Below are 20,184 nucleotides of genomic sequence, written 5' to 3' on the forward strand. Positions count from 1 at the left end.
CCAAAAATACTTGGCTTCAAATTATTTGTCTCAATTCTTTCTAATTCAAATTTTGTACATTTCTGAAAAAAGAAATGCTTTTTCACTTCACTCACAAATTTTTAAAAAGTTGTTAGAAACCATTATATCTTAACAACCAATGTTAATTCGAACAATGTTGTTAAATTAAAAAATATGTTATTAACGTAATCCGTATCCAAGAGTTTAAACAAGTGTTCCTCAAGGTCAGAAAAATGGGACAAACGGAGAAATTTTTCCAATTATAAATTTTCATTTGATCAAGGGAACTTTTACTGCACAGAAAGACGATAAACATCTGAACTCATTTAGCTACTAATCAATAGTAGAACACAATCCAGTTACAATCTAAAAATATAACCATACAATTAAGTCAAAATATGAGGATGTTCACAAAAAGAGAACCGTTGACACCGGGGCATTGCAAACCAATCAACAATGTTTAGGGGGATTTGCCACATTCAAGAAACAAGAAACATAGGCATCAAAATTATTATAATTTCTCGAGAACCTAAACAAGAGAACGTAAATAGATCTTCCACATCAATAAAAAAAAGGGTAGAGGCTTCAATCATTAGTTTCTGCTAGATATCCATACAACTGATCGAAGGGTAGCAAAATAGTAAAGATTCAAATATTCCAGAAAATAAAAGACCGCTAACAGCCAAAAAGCCGACCAGGAATCCTGTCATCTCAAAGCCCTACAACAACAACACAAGAGAAGTAAATTAGATCGATCACAGTTCCTCATACAACAACTTTCTCTCTTGTGAGAGAAGAAAACATAACATGCACAACAAAGTGATAGAACACGAGAAAAGAATCTAACATCATTTCATATTTAGACCTAAACCATGGGATAAAAAATCTTATTTGAATGCTAATATGGACAAAAATAATTTATACAATTGTAGTGATGGCAATTATTACGGTGATACTTAAACATAAATTGCGGCAAAAAATAACATTATACCACTTATTATGCCAAGAAATAAAGCAAAGAAAAACCAACACACCTCAAAGACTGGCAAAATCAAACATAAAACTAGTGGTTATTGCCGAAATATGAAGCAATATCAACTAATAAGCTTCTTCAGGCAATCCCCCAATTCTATATTGTAACATTTGAAAGGAGGATGTGATTACATAGATATGTGTATCATTAATCACAAGTAGACCGGCTATAAGAATTCAGAAGTTATGATATTTATCTATTTTTCAAATATGTTACCAAATAGATGGTTATATTTGCCTTGGTAACATAGGAAGCACTATTATAGTAGATACCATATCAAAACTCTTGGTTTGATCAATTATCGAGTAAACAATCACGGGTTTCTACCAAACTATCAAATGCCAATTGGCTTAACTGCCCTTGATTAACTAATAAGGCCAATGGGTTTCTACCGCATTTGGCCTAACCAAAAACGACTCCGATATTTAGAAACCATTTCAACGAGAATAAATTTATGCAGTGGAACTTAGCCCTATCAAATTAACACTATCGTGTCCAATAAAGCTATCTCAACAGGAAACCAAACAAGTACTAAACATGTTAAGATCTTAGATGTGTTGTATTACCATATGTTTACGTAATTAAAAAATTATTCAAAAACCAACAATTCTTATACCATTGTACCATTGTCCTTTTTTGATGAAAATGCAGTACAAAAGTTTTCGTGTTTTCTAGAGGAAGGATTAACCTAAAAGTTCAAGTTATACTCTATCCTTCCAAAGGACAAACACCACCTAATAGATTAAACAAATACAGTAAATCCAATTCCTCTTCCCATTTAATCTCTAAAATAGGTATTGAGCACTAAGCATATTAAGATCTTATGTGTAAATATATGTTAGTAATGTTTTGAATCATTGAGTACATATATCTGCTCATATCTCTCTACACAAAGGATTAACTTAGAAGTTCTTCAAGTAATGCCCTATCGTCGCACAGATACAAAAAATCTAACAGATCCAAAAAAAATTAAAAGGTACAAGAACAAGAAACATCTTCAACAAATACCACATATGATATATCATTCAAGCAACCGACAAAAGAAAAACAATATGAGAAATCAAACAATATCAATACAAACTATTAAGAATACTACCTCGTAATCAACGAGCAGCATTGAGACCGAGAAGCATGTTGTTGTTCGCGCCACCAGGTAGATAGCTAATATTCCCATTCTTGCTCATGGTCAACACATTCTCCTTGGCAGCCTCAATCTTCCTCAGTTCAATCAAACTCATTCCAGCAGCTGCAGTTGCATCAGAAATCAGCTTCGCAGACTCACTCTCTCCTTCAGCCCTAATAATGGCAGCCCTTCTCTCCTGTTCAGCTTTAGCCACAACAAACTTAGACCTCTCTGCCTCCTGCTGAGCCACCTGCTTTTGCTCAACAGCCTTCGAGAACTCGGCTCCATACGACAAATGAGTGATCGCCACATCATCAAGCACGATGTTGAAATCCTTCGCCCTGCGGATCAAGCTCTCGCGCACTAGGGCAGAAACGTGTGGACGCTCGGTCAGCAATTGATCGGCGTTGAATTGAGCAACCACTGCTTTAAGAACTTCATTGCCGATTGAGGGGAGGACTTTCTCGTCGTATTCCAGACCTAGGGTTTTGAAGATGTCGGGTAGGCGACTGACTTCGGGGCGTGAGAGCACACGCAGAGTGAGATTCACCATCTGCAGATCTTTCGTACCTAATCATCCGAAAAAAAAAAATTAGATTCCGAATTGTTTTCTCGAATTATAATTTCAGAAATGCAGAAATGTTTGCTACCTGAGACGGAAGAGAAGGTGTGGGGGCGAGTGCGGATATCGAAGACGAAGGGCTTCTGAAGCCATGGTACTAGGAAGTGGGTCCCTTCACCGACGGTCTCTTCAATAACTCCACGGAAACGATCGAAGAGAACGGCGCGCTGGCCGCCATCGACTGTGTAGAGGGAGGAGTTCACGACGGTGGCGCCGATGCCGAGACTGAAGGCGGCGCGTGCGATGTTCGTCAGAAATGAGGCGGCGGCTTGGCTACCCATTCTGCAGTATTTCGAATTGATTCAAAGTTTTCAAGTGAGGGTGGTGGGTCAGCAGGAAATGGCGATTGCCTGATCTAGAGAGAGAAATGAGGGTTTTGTAGAAGGTAGTGGAGTTTTCCTCAAGAAACTCTAGAGAGAGAAAGTGCGCGTGTTAAACCCTAACTTAACCCCCTGCTACAGATCACTCCGTTAGGATTTGGGTTCGGTCTATTAAATATTAATTGGGCTTTTTCTTAACGGCCCGTTTACTTTAACGGCCCATTTACTTCTGCTCTACTGTACTAAAAAACGTGGAGTTGGCTTTAGAAAATGCTTACACTGAAGCCATTTTTACCTAGCTCGGAGAACCTCCCCAAAACCAGCTTCTGCTTAAAGCAACAAACACAGGTAGTAATCGAAATTAAATTCTTTCATTTTCTGCTCGAATTCCAGTTTCTCTATTTTGCCAAGGATCTTCAATTTTTTTTTAATTAATTTTTTTTCCGGCACGATCTGATTGATGTTTATGTTAGCCGTTATATGATTTTATATTTGTGCAAAATTGCATCTTGTGGTATGGGATTTGTTCTGGGTGCCCTAATTTTGTTTTTAAACTACGAATTTGCCGGCGGATTTGATTATTTATGATTTCAAAATGGTTTGCTAATTCAAAATCCTATTTGTGAGAATGGTTTTCCTATTGACCCCTGCACTTATCCTTATTGTAATTGTTGGAGATTAAAAATTCACGAGTTGTTTGTCGGTTTTCTTTCGTCACTCGATTATTGGGGAATTTGTTCATTGAACTCTTAGATTCTAAATCGTAGAAAGCGAATCTTTGTTATCTAGAGGAATTACTCTCGATTAGCCAGTTCGAGAGCAAATAGCGTTACGGTTATGGTTAACTATGATATCTTTTAGCTAATATTGTTAGAGAATTTGCGATTCTGAAAGTTTACTGCGATAACTTGTTTTTCACGACCTCTCTCTGCTTTCTGAATGAAATGGGATTTTGTCGATGTCAAAAGAGATCGATGAGTCGCGAGGTTATAAAAATTTAGTTGCGAGTGTCAAAAATATGTATCGAAATGTAGACAAGTGTACTAAGAGAGTGCTAGGAGTAAAGAAGTTGATAAAGCTAGATGTTCCGTATTAAGAACATTTGCTAGTTATATGGTTGCTTATGTGCATCATGCCTTTAAGGAGTAGTAGTACTTTATTTCGTTTTGTCGATCGGGAACTAATAAGAACCATATGATAAAAATGTAACTATGTTGAGATTTCGATATTTTAACTTGTAAATAACATTTTACTATTAGTGCAGCTATAAAGACATGCCAATTGCTCTCGTCAGATCATTGAGAGGTGCCGCCTCTGTGAAGGAGGTTGTTGGGGTGGTGGGCCGGAGAACATTTGCTGCCGGAGCTAAAAAGAAAGGCTCTAAAGGTGGTGCCGCCTCAGACGCTCCAAAAGCATCCCTGCTGAGCAACGAAGTGAAATCGACTACCGTTTTTGGTGCGAATATTCTGAAAGATGGGCAAGACCCTAAAATCTTGCCCGATTCTGAGTACCCGGATTGGTTGTGGCATTTGCTCGATAAAAAGCCGCCTCTCAGTGAGTTGAAGAGAAAAGACATAAAAACCCTTCCGTATGACGATCTGAAACGGTTTGTGAAGCTGGATAACCGAGCAAGGATCAAGGAGAATAATTCTCTTAAGGCCAAGAATTAAGTTGGAGCTTTTTAAATAGGGAATTAGTGTTTCGTTTTGAACATTTCGCTTGGCCTGTTTTTTTTGGATATTTCGTGCTTTGTTGAAGCTTCAATTCGTACAATTAGTTACCATCAATTAAATGCCAGATAATGTTGGCTTCGAACATTTATGCAGAAAGTTTTTGTGATAGATAAATTGAGGAAACTCCATTAAACACACACACATACATACACAAAGTTGAAGACAAAATTGTCTGAAAAATAGGCACGTTTGTGAAATAACATGAACTTGGGCAATGATTATGTAAAGATATATTTGGGCTTTTACTAATTTTTCTGGACTTCGTTTGGGCCTAAATTTCTGATGATTAAATTGCAAAATTAATGTAATCAAATGTGTGTAAGAAGTATATAAGCCACCAAACCAGAACTCCTGCCGCCAATTCTTTTTCTTTTCAATTCTTCACATTTTCTAAATGTTCCTCTTTCCAGTTAACTTATTTGAGCAAATGAACACAGACACGGCTTCTTGAACGGGTAATTGTTTCCTTTTATCCAAAGATCTCGTTTTTCCTGATTCGATTCGTGCAATTTTTAAGTATAGATTTCGAGTATTGCTTTTTTGTATATTGAATTCGGCAAGTTTTAAATTGGGTTTGGGATTATATGTAGGTTTGAACGATAGCACATGACAAATGCTTGCCGTTTCACACTTTTTAAGGCTTTGTAAGTCAAATTCCGCACGATCCTTTACTTTTCCTACTGTGATATTTGTTTGATTTCTTTGTATATGGGGTAGAATCAACAGTGGTCGGCGTAATAAGTGACGTGCTCACTAGCTGTTTGATAAAATGCACGAATGAATATGTTTTTGTAGGTTTTGTGTTGGTTTGTAACTTGTAGATTTTGATCCATAGTATCAACGCGAAGTTTCTTAAAAAGAATGATAAAATTTCCCTGTTTCCCCATTGAAATGTATAGGAATCTGATTTAGAGAAAAATGAAGTGTTTGAAATAAAAAAAATTGTACCAAATGTATTGATGAGGGACGTAAAATGGAGTCTGAAACGAACTCTTTCTCAAGCGAAATGGCCCAAGGAACAAAACTCATGAGCAAATGCTCATGAATCACATCATATTTTTGTCATCCAACACTGATTAGACTATTAGAAGTCCGTTTTTGCCGTTCTAGAGAAGTTTTAGAAAATTTATATCAATTCATAGGAAAATAAGATTAGGATTCCGTAAATTGGGTTGTTCCGAAAATTATGAGATCTATTAGAATTTAGAATTAGGGCTTAACTCTTCTTGCCGTTTTTCATATTTTCCTAGTTTATTTAGCTTTTTAATTTTACTATGACTTTGTTACTTTTCAGCATTATAAGTACATTTGTAATAGCTAGGGATTCATATAATTTCAAAGTTAATAATTTTTTAGAGAATTTTCTTTCTCTCTCGGTGGATTCCAAATGTTTGTTGGTTCCATAGAATTAATTCGTAGAAATTAATTATCCATACGCCTCCGTTCCGCGTCATGGATGCTATGGAATTTGCATTTCTTCATCGATATTTGAAGTCTGCTTGAAGTCTGCTTCTTTTGAAATACATTAGGGAGTGAATATTTAATGCGTGTGTATTTTTGTTCAGAAATTTAGCAACAGGAGTGGTACGACAATCACTAAGTTCTCGCTGCAATTTGGCTTTCCAGTCCAAGTGCTCGTTAAGACAAGTTCACATGGAAAGTAGCAAAAAAAGTGATTCAAGGGGTGCCTTAATTGTGTTAGAAGGTTTGGACCGTTGTGGAAAAACTTCTCAGTGCAGCAAATTGATTTCTTACCTAGAAGGGTCGGGACATGCAGTTGAATCATGGAGATTCCCTGATAGAAACACAGGTGTCGGACAAATGATTTCTTCCTACCTAATGAACGAATCACATTTGGACGATCATGCTATTCATCTGCTCTTCAGTGCAAATCGTTGGGAAAAGAGGTTTGCGACTTCTTTCTTATGTTATATATAGACATCATGTTCTATTGGTGGTAAAATTTCGAAATTTTGGGTATTCAATGACTTCAGTGATGGGCTGCAATGGAGTTAATCTTATATTAATGCATGGGATTTGTACGAACGAGCTGCCTTAGAAAACTTGAAGTGTTTTTATTTCTGCAAACCCCTAACATATGAATCGACTAGACAAAGAATTTGCTTCTTGGTGAATATGGAGAAACTTTCTTTCTTTTGTATTAACGCCTCCGTTATTCTAAACTGTTTTTTGGCCCACAGATGATTGTTTATTTTGAATTAAGCAGAACATGGCATCATTTTGTATCTTAACTTAAATTCACTCGTGACATTCTTTCACAATTTACTTCGGGGTCATGTTTATTCTAAAGAATTCACGTATCCGGTCAATACGAAATTAAAGTTTAAACATATTTACTGGAACTGACTGCATTTAGATCATTGATGGAGTCTAAGCTGAGAAGTGGGACCACACTCATTATTGATCGCTATGCTTTTTCCGGGGTTGCTTTCTCATCTGCCAAAGGACTTGATGTCGAGTGGTGCAAGGTAAAGATATTGTGAAATATTTGTTTTTATGGTTGTCCAAATTAGTACCGGACTTTGTTTGGTGCGGACCCCATTACGATTCAGCTTATATCTGTCTCGTTTTTGCAGGCTCCAGAAGCTGGATTGCTAGCTCCAGATCTAGTTCTGTACCTTGACATATCGCCAGAGGTATATTATGTTTTATGCACCCTTTTTTTCATGACAGAATCGTATGACTTATATTATGCAGAATTATCAAACTTCATATAGTATACGTAATTTTCTTTGTGCATGTTGCAATTGTTTCAAGTGTAGATATTTTGTTCCAAATTGAAATATTACCAAGTACCAACTTATGTTCTGAAATTACAGAAAGCTGCTGAAAGAGGAGGTTACGGAGATGAGAGGTATGAGAAGCTCGAGTTTCAACAAAGAGTTGCTCAATCATATAAGACTCTTTATGATGCCACATGGAAGGTAGTGAGCCTAGACTGTTCGTTTTCCCGTTTATTTTCATCAGACATGTTTATTTTTATTTGAATACGTGAGTGAAATTAGGATAATACTTTGGTACAAATCACAATTCGATAACTCTAGTAATTAGATCAAGAATGCTTACATCATCACTCACATTCTTCGTAAAGTTGGACCTATGTCTGAATAAATAGATTTAAAATCAACATTTGCTGGACCGTATAACATGGCCTGATGATTTTGCTTTTTCATGCTCGTCATTGTAGATAGTAGATGCAACCCGTTCAATCGAAGATGTCGAGGAACAATTGAAACAAATTGTTACGGAATGCGTGCTGAAATGTCAAGAAGGGAAGCCTTTTACACAGCTGTGGCAAAATTAAGTTATTTATAGAGTTGGACTGTAACGTATATGTCACTAATTTGCCTATAGCCCGAGGGGAACTGGTGAATTGAGTTTGCAATTCGGAGTTTTTTTATTTGAGCAAAATTACTCCTGGATTTTTATTTATTAACTAGCTATAAATTGACTATAGAAGTAGAAAATGGTGTCATAAATGAGAAGCAAACTACTACTTGGTTACAATTTAACTCCGATTAATTAGGAATTAGGATACATAATTCCTCTATACAATTATGTACATGCATGCTACACCTGTTGAAATATATCGGACGGTTTTTCACTTTTAATTTACACACAATCACACGCATTTACATTTAATGTGTGCCAAATCGTGTATCGTAAAATATAACCCGTCCAAGTTCATCAGGTGTAGCATTAGAACAAACTTGTCCGTACCTCGTTAATCACACTAATATTCTCCAAACTAGACATGTTTCTTTTTAAATTATTTAACATTCTATTACATTAAGTTTTATTAACCAAACCCACAAATTTCAGCTGCGAAATATTGGCTCATTTAGCGATTTGCTGTTGCAAAGCACGTCGTTTCACATTGCCTGCGTACGAAAAACTTATAAGAGTTATATAACTATATATGTGTTACAAGTTAAAAATATTAAACAAGTCATTGACGATATGAACAGGCTGCACAACGAAATGTACGTTAATTTCCATTTAAAATGGGGTTTTTTTTTTTTTTTGAGAAACGTTTAAAATGGGGTTGGTATCAGATTTTATGCTAATTCAATGATTAAGATTGATGCGAAAAATTGGACGATCGAGAATTGGGCGATCGAGATATTGGGTGAAATCCGAAATTTAGCTGGACTAATTATGTGGGAGTATAGGTTTGGCTAATTATTGTCTCTTATCATCAGACAAGAGCTTGAAAAAAATGAAAATGTACAAATGAAATGGTGAATTTGAAAATTTATATATTTGAAATTAATCAGTGAGATTCTAAAATCAATTATATGTAAAAATTTAACATAATTAATATGCATTTTTTTTTTTTCTGGACAACATATATTTTATGTCCTATTAATCTTTATAAAATACCAATTAAGATGAAAACATGATTATCCCAAAAATGAGCAAAATAATATAAAATGAGAAATAGTTTTAAAGAAATGGGCATATTTTTAAATTTTACATTGAAAATAATAACTTTAAAATCAATTGAAAGTAAAAAAAAAAAAGGTTATTAACAAACGGAGATGACAGTAAACTTTTATTAAAAAAAAAAAGAGGATATAATTAGCACACAAAAAAATATAATTTATGGGGCAATTGAAAGTTATTATCAGCACAACTGTAGAGGGGTAAATAAAAAAGTTTTAAATTGTACAACGAAGGTAAGTGAAGATTTAAATTATACAAAGGTTAAAGTAAGATTTAAATATGTATGTATGAATTAATATTTTTTTAGAAAATTTTGGAAAGATGAAAATGTGTTCGGATGGAAAATAATAAAATGCTGTTTTTCCCCAATAGTAAGTAAATTATAAGAAAATCCTATGAAATTTTAAGGATAAATATCTCAAAGGATATTAAAAAAAAAAAAACAAAATTAAATAATATTATAATAATATAAAAAAAGTTAAATAATCTATCACTACTCAGATAAAATTTAAATATTCTTAATAAGACTCTTGAGACAAATTTCCTCAAGTTATTATTATTATTATTTTGAAGAAACTATCTACGTGGTGGGGTTAGGCAAGGAAAACTCCTTGAGTTTTATAGAGTGTAATTTGTAAATAGCTTATAATATATAAAACGACAAATTTATTTTTATTTTTATTATTATTATTACAATATATATATTTGTTAGAATCCTATGGATTCTAATTGTACGAGAATTAATAAAACTTGTGCCACAAGTTTTCATATACCGTGAGCTAAAGAAGGGAAGAGTCCTTGTAGCTTTTAATTCTTTTAATTTGTCATTAATTGATTTATAATAGGAATTATTCTTCTAAAGAGTTATTCTTATTTTAACCCAAGACTTTCTTGTGTGCAGGTCTCCTATTGTTAGAATCAAAATTGGAGTCTAATTATTCTCAAAGTCTTGGGCAACAAGTCTTCATGTTGCCATATAAACTGCCGTGTGTTTTTTTTATTGAAAAAGGAAGAAGTGGTTTCCATTGGTTTATATATTGTCATTAATTGTGATATTATTTTATTTGGGAATTAGTGTTTGAATAGGAGTTAATATCTTTTGATAAGATTTATATCCTAATATGCCTGATACGTATTTTGAATTGGACTCTTGTAGGATTCTTTATCAGGCTTATAAAAGTGGAGCAAATACACGTTAGTGCCGTGCGGCTTTTTTGGAGAGAAAGATTTTCTCTTTTCTGTGTCGCTCTTCAAGCGTCTTTTTTATCGAGAGAAAAATTCACAGAGAAATTATTATTTGCTCTCGTTTTTATTGCTCCATCGTGATACGTGATTTTCATAGAACATATACCGGCTTCAAGGCTTTGTGGTGAAGACACCAAGATTCAAGGAGTATCACAAGTTTGCTTCTTCTATACAAAAAGAAGATCGGTTCTTCGGGAGAGGGGCTTAAACAGATCTCGGGAGGAGATCGATCCGCCGACTGAGGGATTCAGCGTTGAAGGGAGTTCAACCGTGCGGAGCAAGGGACGTGCTGCAAATTGAAGATTTATAATTCAGCGTAGTATACAAGAACGGCGTCAACAAAGAGGGAGTCTTTGTATTTTGATTAAGTCCTAATATTGTATTCGTAAAACTAAAAATTAGTAAATTTTATTTGCAGGTCCCCGTGGATGTAGGGTACAGTTGTATCCGAACCACATTAAAATTTGTGTCTCGTTTATTTCTGTTTTTACGAACTGTTTCACGAACTGTTGCAACACTTCACGCAACAGTAACGAAAAACTGAATCTGACACAAATAATTTATATCTGCACGAAATAAATTCTAACAATTGGCATCAAGAGCCTGTCACTAGATACACTTAGTGAGATTTTGGGATTTAATTATTTTTTTATTTTTTTGTGCAGACATGAATAATCATCGTGAAGGCGCATTCCTACCACCTCTCTTGGGTGAATTGAACTACTCTGATTGGAAAATAAGGATGAAGATGTTCATCAAATCTATCGATGAATGGGCCTGGCGCGCGATTCTAATTGGTTGGACACCTCCTACCTCAATGAATGAGTCACACGAGATCATTCAAACCCCAAAAGAGAAGTGGAGTGATGAAGAAGTACGAATCGCAGATTATAATTCCAAGGCAACCAATGCTATCTTGAGTTGTATCGATGAAGACCAATTCAAATTGATATCAATGTGCAAATCAGCAAAGGAGGCATGGGATGTTCTACAAGAGGCCTACGAAGGAACTACTCAGATAAACGAGTGCAAACAGACTGTCGCTGAAACTGTTGCAACAGTTGAACAGACTGTTAAGACAGAACTTAGGTATGATAAGTTACATTCAATATCTGATAAAATATTAACTCCGTTAAATCTTGCAGGTGATGATTGGGATTCAGAAAACAACAGCGATGATGACGTGTCATCCTTGGAAGAATTAAAGGAGTGCTATGAAAGGATGTACGAAAAATTTCTTCAGGTATGCGAGTCGAATAAATTCTTAGAAAAAGAGAAGCTTGTCCTAATTGAGGAAAACAAAGTATTGAAGGTAAGAATTTCTACTCTTGAACAAAATGTTATTTCTGCTAGTAGAGAAACAGATAGTTTGAAGGCCAAATTTGCTAAAACCCAAGATTCTATTTCAAAATTAAATACAGGTAGGGTAAATTTGAATGAAATTTTGAGAACAAATCAGCCGAACTATGGTCATCTAGGTGTAAGGGGTAATAAACTATCTGATGATGCTTTGAAACAGAAAGAAGATCCTATAGGAAAAATCAATTTTGTTAAACAATGCACTGTTTCACAGACTGTTGCGACAGTTGCGCCAAAACAGTCATTTCAAAGAAAACGTTTTGTGCCTATTTGTCATTTTTGTCATGTTGCTGGTCATATACGACCCAGGTGTTTTAAGTACTTGAAAATGGTTAAAAGAATAATGGCCCGCTCACCACTTTCCGCCAAAATTGATCACACTTTTGTGTCGTCTCAAAAACCCAAGATAAAGGTTGATTTAGTGAATAAAACTCAACAAAAAATCTGGGTAAAGAAGTCTGATCTTAATTGTTTATCTGCCATTACTTCTTTAAACTCATGTCATGATAGTACTAACTGTTCCAACAGTTCTGGTGACAAAGCTAGTTTTGGGAATAAAAAACTTGGTAATCTGAATTGTGATAATTTGAATGCGAAAAATAAGTTTATGAATCCAATTCAGCATTCGAGAACTAAGCTTACTGATATATGTCATTGTTTCATAAGGGGCTTGGTCGAAAAGGGGGTTGTCTCAATTGATTATGTTGCAACGGAGAATGAATTAACTGATGCTTTTGCAAAAACCCTTGATGCACAGAAATTTGATTCCTTGCGAAAATCGCTGGGAATTTATGTTGTTTAATCTGATGCAGTTGCATGAACTGTTGCAACAGTCTGTGTGTCCAGACTTGCAACTTTTAGTGGTAGGACACTTCATATGTTTTTGCATCTCATATAGGACCTGCATTAAGCATACTGCATATGATTGAGACAAATGTGAATTTGATACTTCGTGTATTTCTAAATTTTGTGGGGTAGAACTTCACCAATTCCCAAAATGATTACTTAAAAGGCTCCAACTTATTTATTTCTCTGAATAGTCTTGTCATGGTTGGATGTTTTTATAGGGAAAAGCTGCCTCTTTTAATGAGTGAAAGCTACTCTTGAACTACTGTTACTAATATATATAACTACAACCATTTGGTCAGTGAATAGTTCGAAGCCTTTTTGAGTCGAGCCAGTAAATCACGTGGCCGAAAGCTCGCTACAAGGCTCAATTAGAAAGCCCAGGGAACTACACATTGCACGGCCAATATAAATTATATATATGGTCAGTGAATAGTTCGAAGCCTAGTTGAGTCGAGCCAGTAAAACACTTGACCGAACACTTACTACAAAGGTCAATTAGAAAGCCCAGGGGACTACACATTGCACGACCAGCATAATCTCGTTCCTTTTAATTGCTCTGTTTTTCATGGGAAAAAGCTACCATTAGACGTGTGTGTACGCTACCTAATAAGAGCATCTTTGTGTTTGACTTGGGATTATTAAGTTTATTGGTTGCATTGGCAGTCGGATTTTTGGGGATTGCGCTTGTCGTAAATGTGAAGATAAATCCCATATGTTTTGTTTGTCCATGCAGTATCCTATTCACATATGTCTCTTCACTCATGTTTATTTCTCATGTTTACTTCTTGTCTTGCATTAGGCATTTTTTTAAAATAAAAAAAAAAAAAAAAAAAAAAAGAGAGAGAGAGAGAGAGAGAGACGGGATTTTTTGTTTATGTGCCGGTTAAATTTAATTTTTTTGTTGCAGCCGGAACTATTGGGCTTACTCCTTACATTTCCACGTTTCTTATGAAGTTTGGCAAAGTCTGTAGTCTTTGCTATTTAATGTTGGATTTGATATCACTATCCTTTGATTTTCGCATTGCAATTATCGTGTGGTATTGAGTTTGTGAGTTTGTGATTTTATGTGCACGTTATGTATAGTGATTCTTCTCACTTACTTCCAAGATTCTCTCTTCGTTTTGATCTTTTTGTTAAGTGTTTGAACAACTTGCTTGAATCATCAAGATCATTAGTCCATGTTGAGTTATCTCTGCATGGTGATTGCCCAGAAAGGGGGAGAAAAGAACAGGAGAAAAGAACAGTAACGATGGCATGAACACAGGGGGAGTTCCGACAACTGTTGCGACAGTTGCTGGAACAGTGCAGGAATGCAGGGGGGTTAAGACAACTGTTGAAACAGTGCATGAGACAGTTGCTGGGCAGAAATATAGGACAAATAATAAGCATTGTGAAGAGAAGTTGTTTCTGCTACTGCATATCCTTTTTTTCTCGTGCTTATCTGAACGAATTATCTGCTTTTATTTTGGAACTATGGTTTATTTACAGTTTACATTATCTGGTGAACTGTTTTATAAACTGTTGCAACAGTTTATATGTGCAGATGTTATTCTGAATTTGCTAACCCTTGTTCATGCATGTATCATATAGTTAGGGGGAGTAAATATTCTGACCAATCAATGCCAAAGGGGGAGAGTGTTAGAATCTCGTGGGATTCAAGTCCACAACACCAAGTGAAATTCTATGGAGATGTTTATTGTCATTAATTGGTTTAGGTCTTCACAAGAATATAAAAGGAGGAGCTATAATGCCGATGTTATTTGCTGAGTCTCTTATCACGTGGATAATTTACCACGTTGTCATCCACCGCCTTCCAAGTCTATCAAGCCGAGTAACCAAAGGGGAAGAATGAATGCATTTACAAGAGGAGCTGCCTAAGGATCATTCACAGAGGGAGATACACATGCAGGGGGAGCTGACTCCGTTGTGAACCACCTGCCGAAGCCACTACTGTGGGAACAGTTGCTGAAACTGTGGCACTTACTAATGCAGCAGTTGATGCCACTCTTGTTGTTGAAAAGAGTTGATGATGATCTTTTGTTTTATTTGCTTCGGTCTAATCATCTGATTGTTTTATTTTCAGGTTTTTTACTCAGCGGGAGAAAATAATTATAATCAATAAACGACAAAGGGGGAGATTGTTAGAATCCTATGGATTCTAATTGTACGAGAATTAATAAAACTTGTGCCACAAGTTTTCATATACCGTGAGCTAAAGAAGGGAAGAGTCCTTGTAGCTTTTAATTCTTTTAATTTGTCATTAATTGATTTATAATAGGAATTATTCTTCTAAAGAGTTATTCTTATTTTAACCCAAGACTTTCTTGTGTGCAGGTCTCCTATTGTTAGAATCAAAATTGGAGTCTAATTATTCTCAAAGTCTTGGGCAACAAGTCTTCATGTTGCCATATAAACTGCCGTGTGTTTTTTTTATTGAAAAAGGAAGAAGTGGTTTCCATTGGTTTATATATTGTCATTAATTGTGATATTATTTTATTTGGGAATTAGTGTTTGAATAGGAGTTAATATCTTTTGATAAGATTTATATCCTAATATGCCTGATACGTATTTTGAATTGGACTCTTGTAGGATTCTTTATCAGGCTTATAAAAGTGGAGCAAATACACGTTAGTGCCGTGCGGCTTTTTTGGAGAGAAAGATTTTCTCTTTTCTGTGTCGCTCTTCAAGCGTCTTTTTTATCGAGAGAAAAATTCACAGAGAAATTATTATTTGCTCTCGTTTTTATTGCTCCATCGTGATACGTGATTTTCATAGAACATATACCGGCTTCAAGGCTTTGTGGTGAAGACACCAAGATTCAAGGAGTATCACAAGTTTGCTTCTTCTATACAAAAAGAAGATCGGTTCTTCGGGAGAGGGGCTTAAACAGATCTCGGGAGGAGATCGATCCGCCGACTGAGGGATTCAGCGTTGAAGGGAGTTCAACCGTGCGGAGCAAGGGACGTGCTGCAAATTGAAGATTTATAATTCAGCGTAGTATACAAGAACGGCGTCAACAAAGAGGGAGTCTTTGTATTTTGATTAAGTCCTAATATTGTATTCGTAAAACTAAAAATTAGTAAATTTTATTTGCAGGTCCCCGTGGATGTAGGGTACAGTTGTATCCGAACCACATTAAAATTTGTGTCTCGTTTATTTCTGTTTTTACGAACTGTTTCACGAACTGTTGCAACACTTCACGCAACAGTAACGAAAAACTGAATCTAACACAAATAATTTATATCTGCACGAAATAAATTCTAACAATATTAAATGTTCAATTCTTTATGATTATATATGTTTATTGTTTACGAATAAATATACCGAAATAGTGCAAAATAAGCACCATTAAGGTTTCATAAAAAAAAATATATACGGGGTTTTGCATTTTTAGAAGGATAATTGATAAATGAAATTTGTGGAGATATTACATAAATAATTGATATAATCATTTATATATTATATATCTAGTGATGTTAATTTAATTACCGACGCAAATGACCCTAATAGGAAATGTTTGGCTAATCTAATTTTTTTTAGAAAGTGTTATAAGTTGATTCAACTTAACCGATAAGTGTTAAGCAAATCTTTATAATTTAATCGATTTTATAAGATGTTATATATATTTTATTCGAAAGTTGAGTTGTTTAAATATTTTGACTACTGTTAAGTCTTAAGATGCTAATTTTGGTACTTTGTTTTGTAATTAAAATTATTATTTTTGTTAACATAATTGAGATTTTCTTATATTATAAAAATATAAAAATAGCATATAATTCCTTAACCAAACACCCTCTAAAGGTTTTTTTTTTTTTGAAGTCTCAGCCTTTAAGTAAGTAAATACATTCTTAATTATATTATTCCGATAATTACTTTAAATATATAAGAATTTGAAAATTCTATTTAGAATATTATTATAGTAATTAATTTATTGTATTTTTAATTTACTTTCGGACAGTGTAAGTCTTTATCGGGCGATATTATTTTCATTTTGATCAATCAACACATTTAAAATGTTATAAATTAAAAACAATTTTATTATGTTATTTTAATTATTAATAATAATATTATTAAAAAAAACAATTGAGGGGCTGCCCCTGCCCAGCAATTGATTAAATAAAAAATAATAATAAAATTAAAAAAATACCTTATAAAATAAGGAGATAATTAATTGTTAATAATCACCTGGAAGTAGTTTGTGAAATAATCTGCTAAAGGCCTAAACCGAGGGCCGTGTGTACGTCCAATTTCCATGCAAATCCAGAAAATTCCATCCTCCAAACATCGCATGGGACTATCTTATTCCAATTTTGCCCCTTACCCCTCTTTTGAATAACCCTCACTCTGCATGCAAATGAAGGGTAATAATAGGGTATTTCTTCTTTCACCACCAACCGCACTCCAAACCCCTTCTCCTCCTCCTCCGCCGCCGCCACCAACTTCTTGTAGGCATCGTTGATCCAGATCACGTTATTTGTCCAGTCTGATATGAAACCTGGACACGTGTCACGCTCCAGGCTGTAGATCCTTTCCTTATCTGAAAACCCTAACCCTACCCCAGCGAATTTATCGGTCACGCTTTCCACGATTACCCACGTCTCGTTAACAGATCCGCCGCTCCGTAAATCCGCCGTCACCTCGCAGTTAACGCCGTCTGCGTTCCAGCTTTGAAGAACTTGTTTATCCGAACTGTTATTATTATTTTCATCGCTTTCAGATCTCTCCGGCAGAAGCTGCAGCGTCACCACCGGCGAATCCGGCGGCGACTTTTGCTTCCCTTCGGCGCCTTTCCTTCTAGCGGACTCCTTAGTTTGCCGGCCACGAACCCTAACATACTTCCTCTTCGTTCTTCTCCCAACGCCGTTACCTCCGTCCAGCTCCGCCGCGCCGGAGATCGCATCTCCGCCAACAGGCTTCGGCGCAATCGGACGGAACCTGAGCATCATACGGTCAATCAACGCCCGATTATCGGAAGATCTGATAGCCCAACCTTGCATAGATCTACCGATCTAGAAAACCAGAAAAATCAAAGGACCAAAGTTTTGCATTCATCGATCTGCGGATCCAGTACAATGACCCGAACCCGAAAAGCAGCGAGGGTCAGTACATATATATGGATTGAGAAGCAGCAAAAGTTAAAGTGGGCGTACAAAATGGCCACCTATGTTAGTCCAATACAGGCAATAAAATAAAAAATGAAATTCATGGAATTATCTGATTGGCTGATTGAGAAAATTGACCAATGAGAGAGAGGTAGGTGTCAGCTGGTGCAGTAGAGGTGGATGCACCAAGCCATTTATTCTTTCGTGCTGTTTAATTTCTCTTATGGAGTGATATGGAAAGGTTCCAGAACCTGGACACGTGTTTGTTTCTGCATTGTTATTCGTTTATTTATATATATATATATATATATATATATATATATATATATATATATATATATATATATACGTTTTTGTGTGTGTGTGTGTGTGTGTAAAATATGTAGTAGTACACGCATTACAACTACAAGGAAGCTCACTCGCTGCTGCTCTAAGTGTTGAGCATGTAATAAATTAAATATTAGAGCCAAGTTAACTAAAATTAGGGTTTTTAGCAAATTACAAGCTTCATTAAAACAATAAAACAAATTACATTAATTGCAGTTGATTTAGATCAAAAATCAAATATTCCTCCCCTTAATTAATATATTTATATATTATTACTATCAACTAATTAAAGATGGATAATAATAAGTAAAATGAAAGAGAAAACCAGGGTTTATATTATGTATGCATGTATGTTTTGGGGAAAAGTGAGGAGAGATGTGCACGAATAGGGAAAGCGAGTGTGGTATGAAATGTGAATTATTCGAAAGAAGGGAGTTTGTATGTAATACGTGGAAGTTTTTGTGAGGTAGTTTTGTTTTAGGGCAAAGATGTAGATTGTGATTGGTTGTGATTTGGAAGAGAATTTCATTGATTGGTTGGTATACAAAGATTAAAGTTTTCCTTAGTTATCCACATTATAAAGTTTTTTCTTTTTTTTTTAACTCAAAAAAAAAAAACATTATAAAGTTTTATAATTGTCTAAATATTTATGCTATACCGGGTTATTTTTATTTTTACATTTTATTTTTTCGTCTTTCATTTCACACAATCAGCTACGATACATTGGGAGTTAGATGTTATACATGATTATTTACATCAGGTGAATGTTAATTGTATTAGGGTTAATAGCCTCCAACTAAGCACATATACACATGTGTGTGTGCGCAATTATGTGCAGATCAACGATTAACAATCACACGGTGCAAATAATATTATCACATTGTACCATTATATCCACAATTTTAAATCTTCTTTTGCCTTGCATAAAAATGCTTTTCATTTTCTCCGCTCATATATATATATATATATATATATATATATATATATATATATATATATATATATGTATGTATGTGTGATGCACATACATGAGCATATTTTTCTTCGTTTAGTACATAGATTAACATGCAATGTCATCATCCTGTGACTTGCTATGCTTTTATTAATCTTATCTACCCGACAAGTGTACGACTGCTCGAGCACTGAAAAAACCACATGCTTATATTATATATATTTATATATATATAATTTGTAATCACAGTAGACCGTATAAATAATAATATATGTCATTATTTTGTAATTAATATTAGTAAAAAAATGAATCAGCTATTAATCATGAGAAAGAGGAAGACGAAGAGCAAAATATGAAAGTACAATTATACCCATGTGCGTGTTTGATAATTACACAACACTAGTTTCTGCAGAAGGCAGATGTTTTGACGGGTCCACATTTCAAAATGGTAATATTTAATTGGTGGATGAAGATTTAGGTGGGCCCGTTGAAAAAGGAGCGTATCTTCCGAAAGAGAGCGTTTTAATTGGGTGGTTGAGATGGACCAATGGGAGAAGGGACATGTGGCTGAGCACTCGATGACAATTGTTTATTGTGTGGGGACAACCTACGGGATTAACTAGACGCGTGGCGCATTATCCTAAGCTGTTGAAATTATTTGAAATTCGCTCTGCTGTGTGTGTGTGTAAAAAGGTGGATGAGGTGTTGGATTGAGGACGCGTGGATGGCTGGATGACGTCTTGTCGGATTTCAAGAATGAATGGGGGAATATATAATGCTCAATGATTGGATGCTTTTCCAGTTCAAACATTTTTTTCTATTATATAATAATTATAATAATAATTTATAGCAGATATTTTCCAGGTTTTGAAATGTTTATTTGAGTAATAATTTTATAATGTCATTATATATTTTAAAGGATAATATTAATACGTAAAGTAAATTGCTATTCTTTATTCTTTTCATCACACCTAATTTTGTTTGGTGAATGAACTTGTAGTCATGTATGTTTACTAGATACATAATAAATATTGTTTTCGCAATAACACGCA

General features: G+C 34.9%; 4 protein-coding genes across 6 annotated transcripts; 2 read left to right on the forward strand and 2 right to left on the reverse strand.

The window, feature by feature from the left end:
* Positions 1–439: 439 nt before the first annotated feature.
* Positions 440–3,247, reverse strand: LOC105961034 (prohibitin-3, mitochondrial). The gene is made up of 3 exons (XM_012985266.2): positions 2,807–3,247; positions 2,130–2,726; positions 440–719 (listed from the first exon to the last, which is right to left on the reverse strand). The coding sequence occupies exons 1-2, from the start codon at positions 3,057–3,059 to the stop codon at positions 2,137–2,139; spliced, it is 843 nt and encodes a 280-aa protein (XP_012840720.2). The 5' UTR covers positions 3,060–3,247; the 3' UTR covers positions 440–719; positions 2,130–2,136.
* An 82-nt stretch (positions 3,248–3,329) lies between these two features.
* LOC105961035 (uncharacterized) lies at positions 3,330–4,945 on the forward strand. Of its 2 annotated transcripts, none has more exons than XM_088825815.1 (2): positions 3,330–3,446; positions 4,363–4,945. In XM_088825815.1, the coding sequence occupies exon 2, from the start codon at positions 4,373–4,375 to the stop codon at positions 4,766–4,768; it is 396 nt and encodes a 131-aa protein (XP_088681941.1). In that variant the 5' UTR covers positions 3,330–3,446; positions 4,363–4,372; the 3' UTR covers positions 4,769–4,945. The 2 variants fall into 2 exon arrangements, with proteins under 2 accessions (XP_088681941.1, XP_012840721.2); XM_012985267.2 differs by having other exon boundaries at positions 3,360–3,446; positions 4,358–4,945.
* Positions 4,946–5,153: 208 nt separating this feature from the next.
* ZEU1 (P-loop containing nucleoside triphosphate hydrolases superfamily protein) lies at positions 5,154–8,319 on the forward strand. 2 transcript variants are annotated; one of them, XM_012985269.2, is made up of 7 exons: positions 5,154–5,286; positions 5,422–5,475; positions 6,397–6,738; positions 7,209–7,320; positions 7,429–7,488; positions 7,672–7,776; positions 8,040–8,319. In XM_012985269.2, exons 2-7 carry the CDS (start codon positions 5,438–5,440, stop codon positions 8,154–8,156), a joined length of 774 nt encoding a protein of 257 aa, XP_012840723.2. In that variant the 5' UTR covers positions 5,154–5,286; positions 5,422–5,437; the 3' UTR covers positions 8,157–8,319. The 2 variants fall into 2 exon arrangements, with proteins under 2 accessions (XP_012840723.2, XP_088681939.1); XM_088825813.1 differs by lacking the exon at positions 5,422–5,475.
* Positions 8,320–8,331: 12 nt separating this feature from the next.
* Positions 8,332–18,132, reverse strand: LOC105961037 (uncharacterized). Its single transcript, XM_088825812.1, has 2 exons — positions 16,937–18,132; positions 8,332–8,733 (listed from the first exon to the last, which is right to left on the reverse strand). Exon 1 carries the CDS (start codon positions 17,746–17,748, stop codon positions 16,963–16,965), a length of 786 nt encoding a protein of 261 aa, XP_088681938.1. The 5' UTR covers positions 17,749–18,132; the 3' UTR covers positions 8,332–8,733; positions 16,937–16,962.
* Between the last annotated feature and the right edge of the window lie 2,052 nt (positions 18,133–20,184).

The sequence above is a fragment of the Erythranthe guttata genome, chromosome 11, assembly GCF_056151865.1.
Source record: "Erythranthe guttata isolate IM_541 chromosome 11, IM_541, whole genome shotgun sequence".
Classification (NCBI taxonomy): Eukaryota; Viridiplantae; Streptophyta; class Magnoliopsida; order Lamiales; family Phrymaceae; genus Erythranthe; species Erythranthe guttata.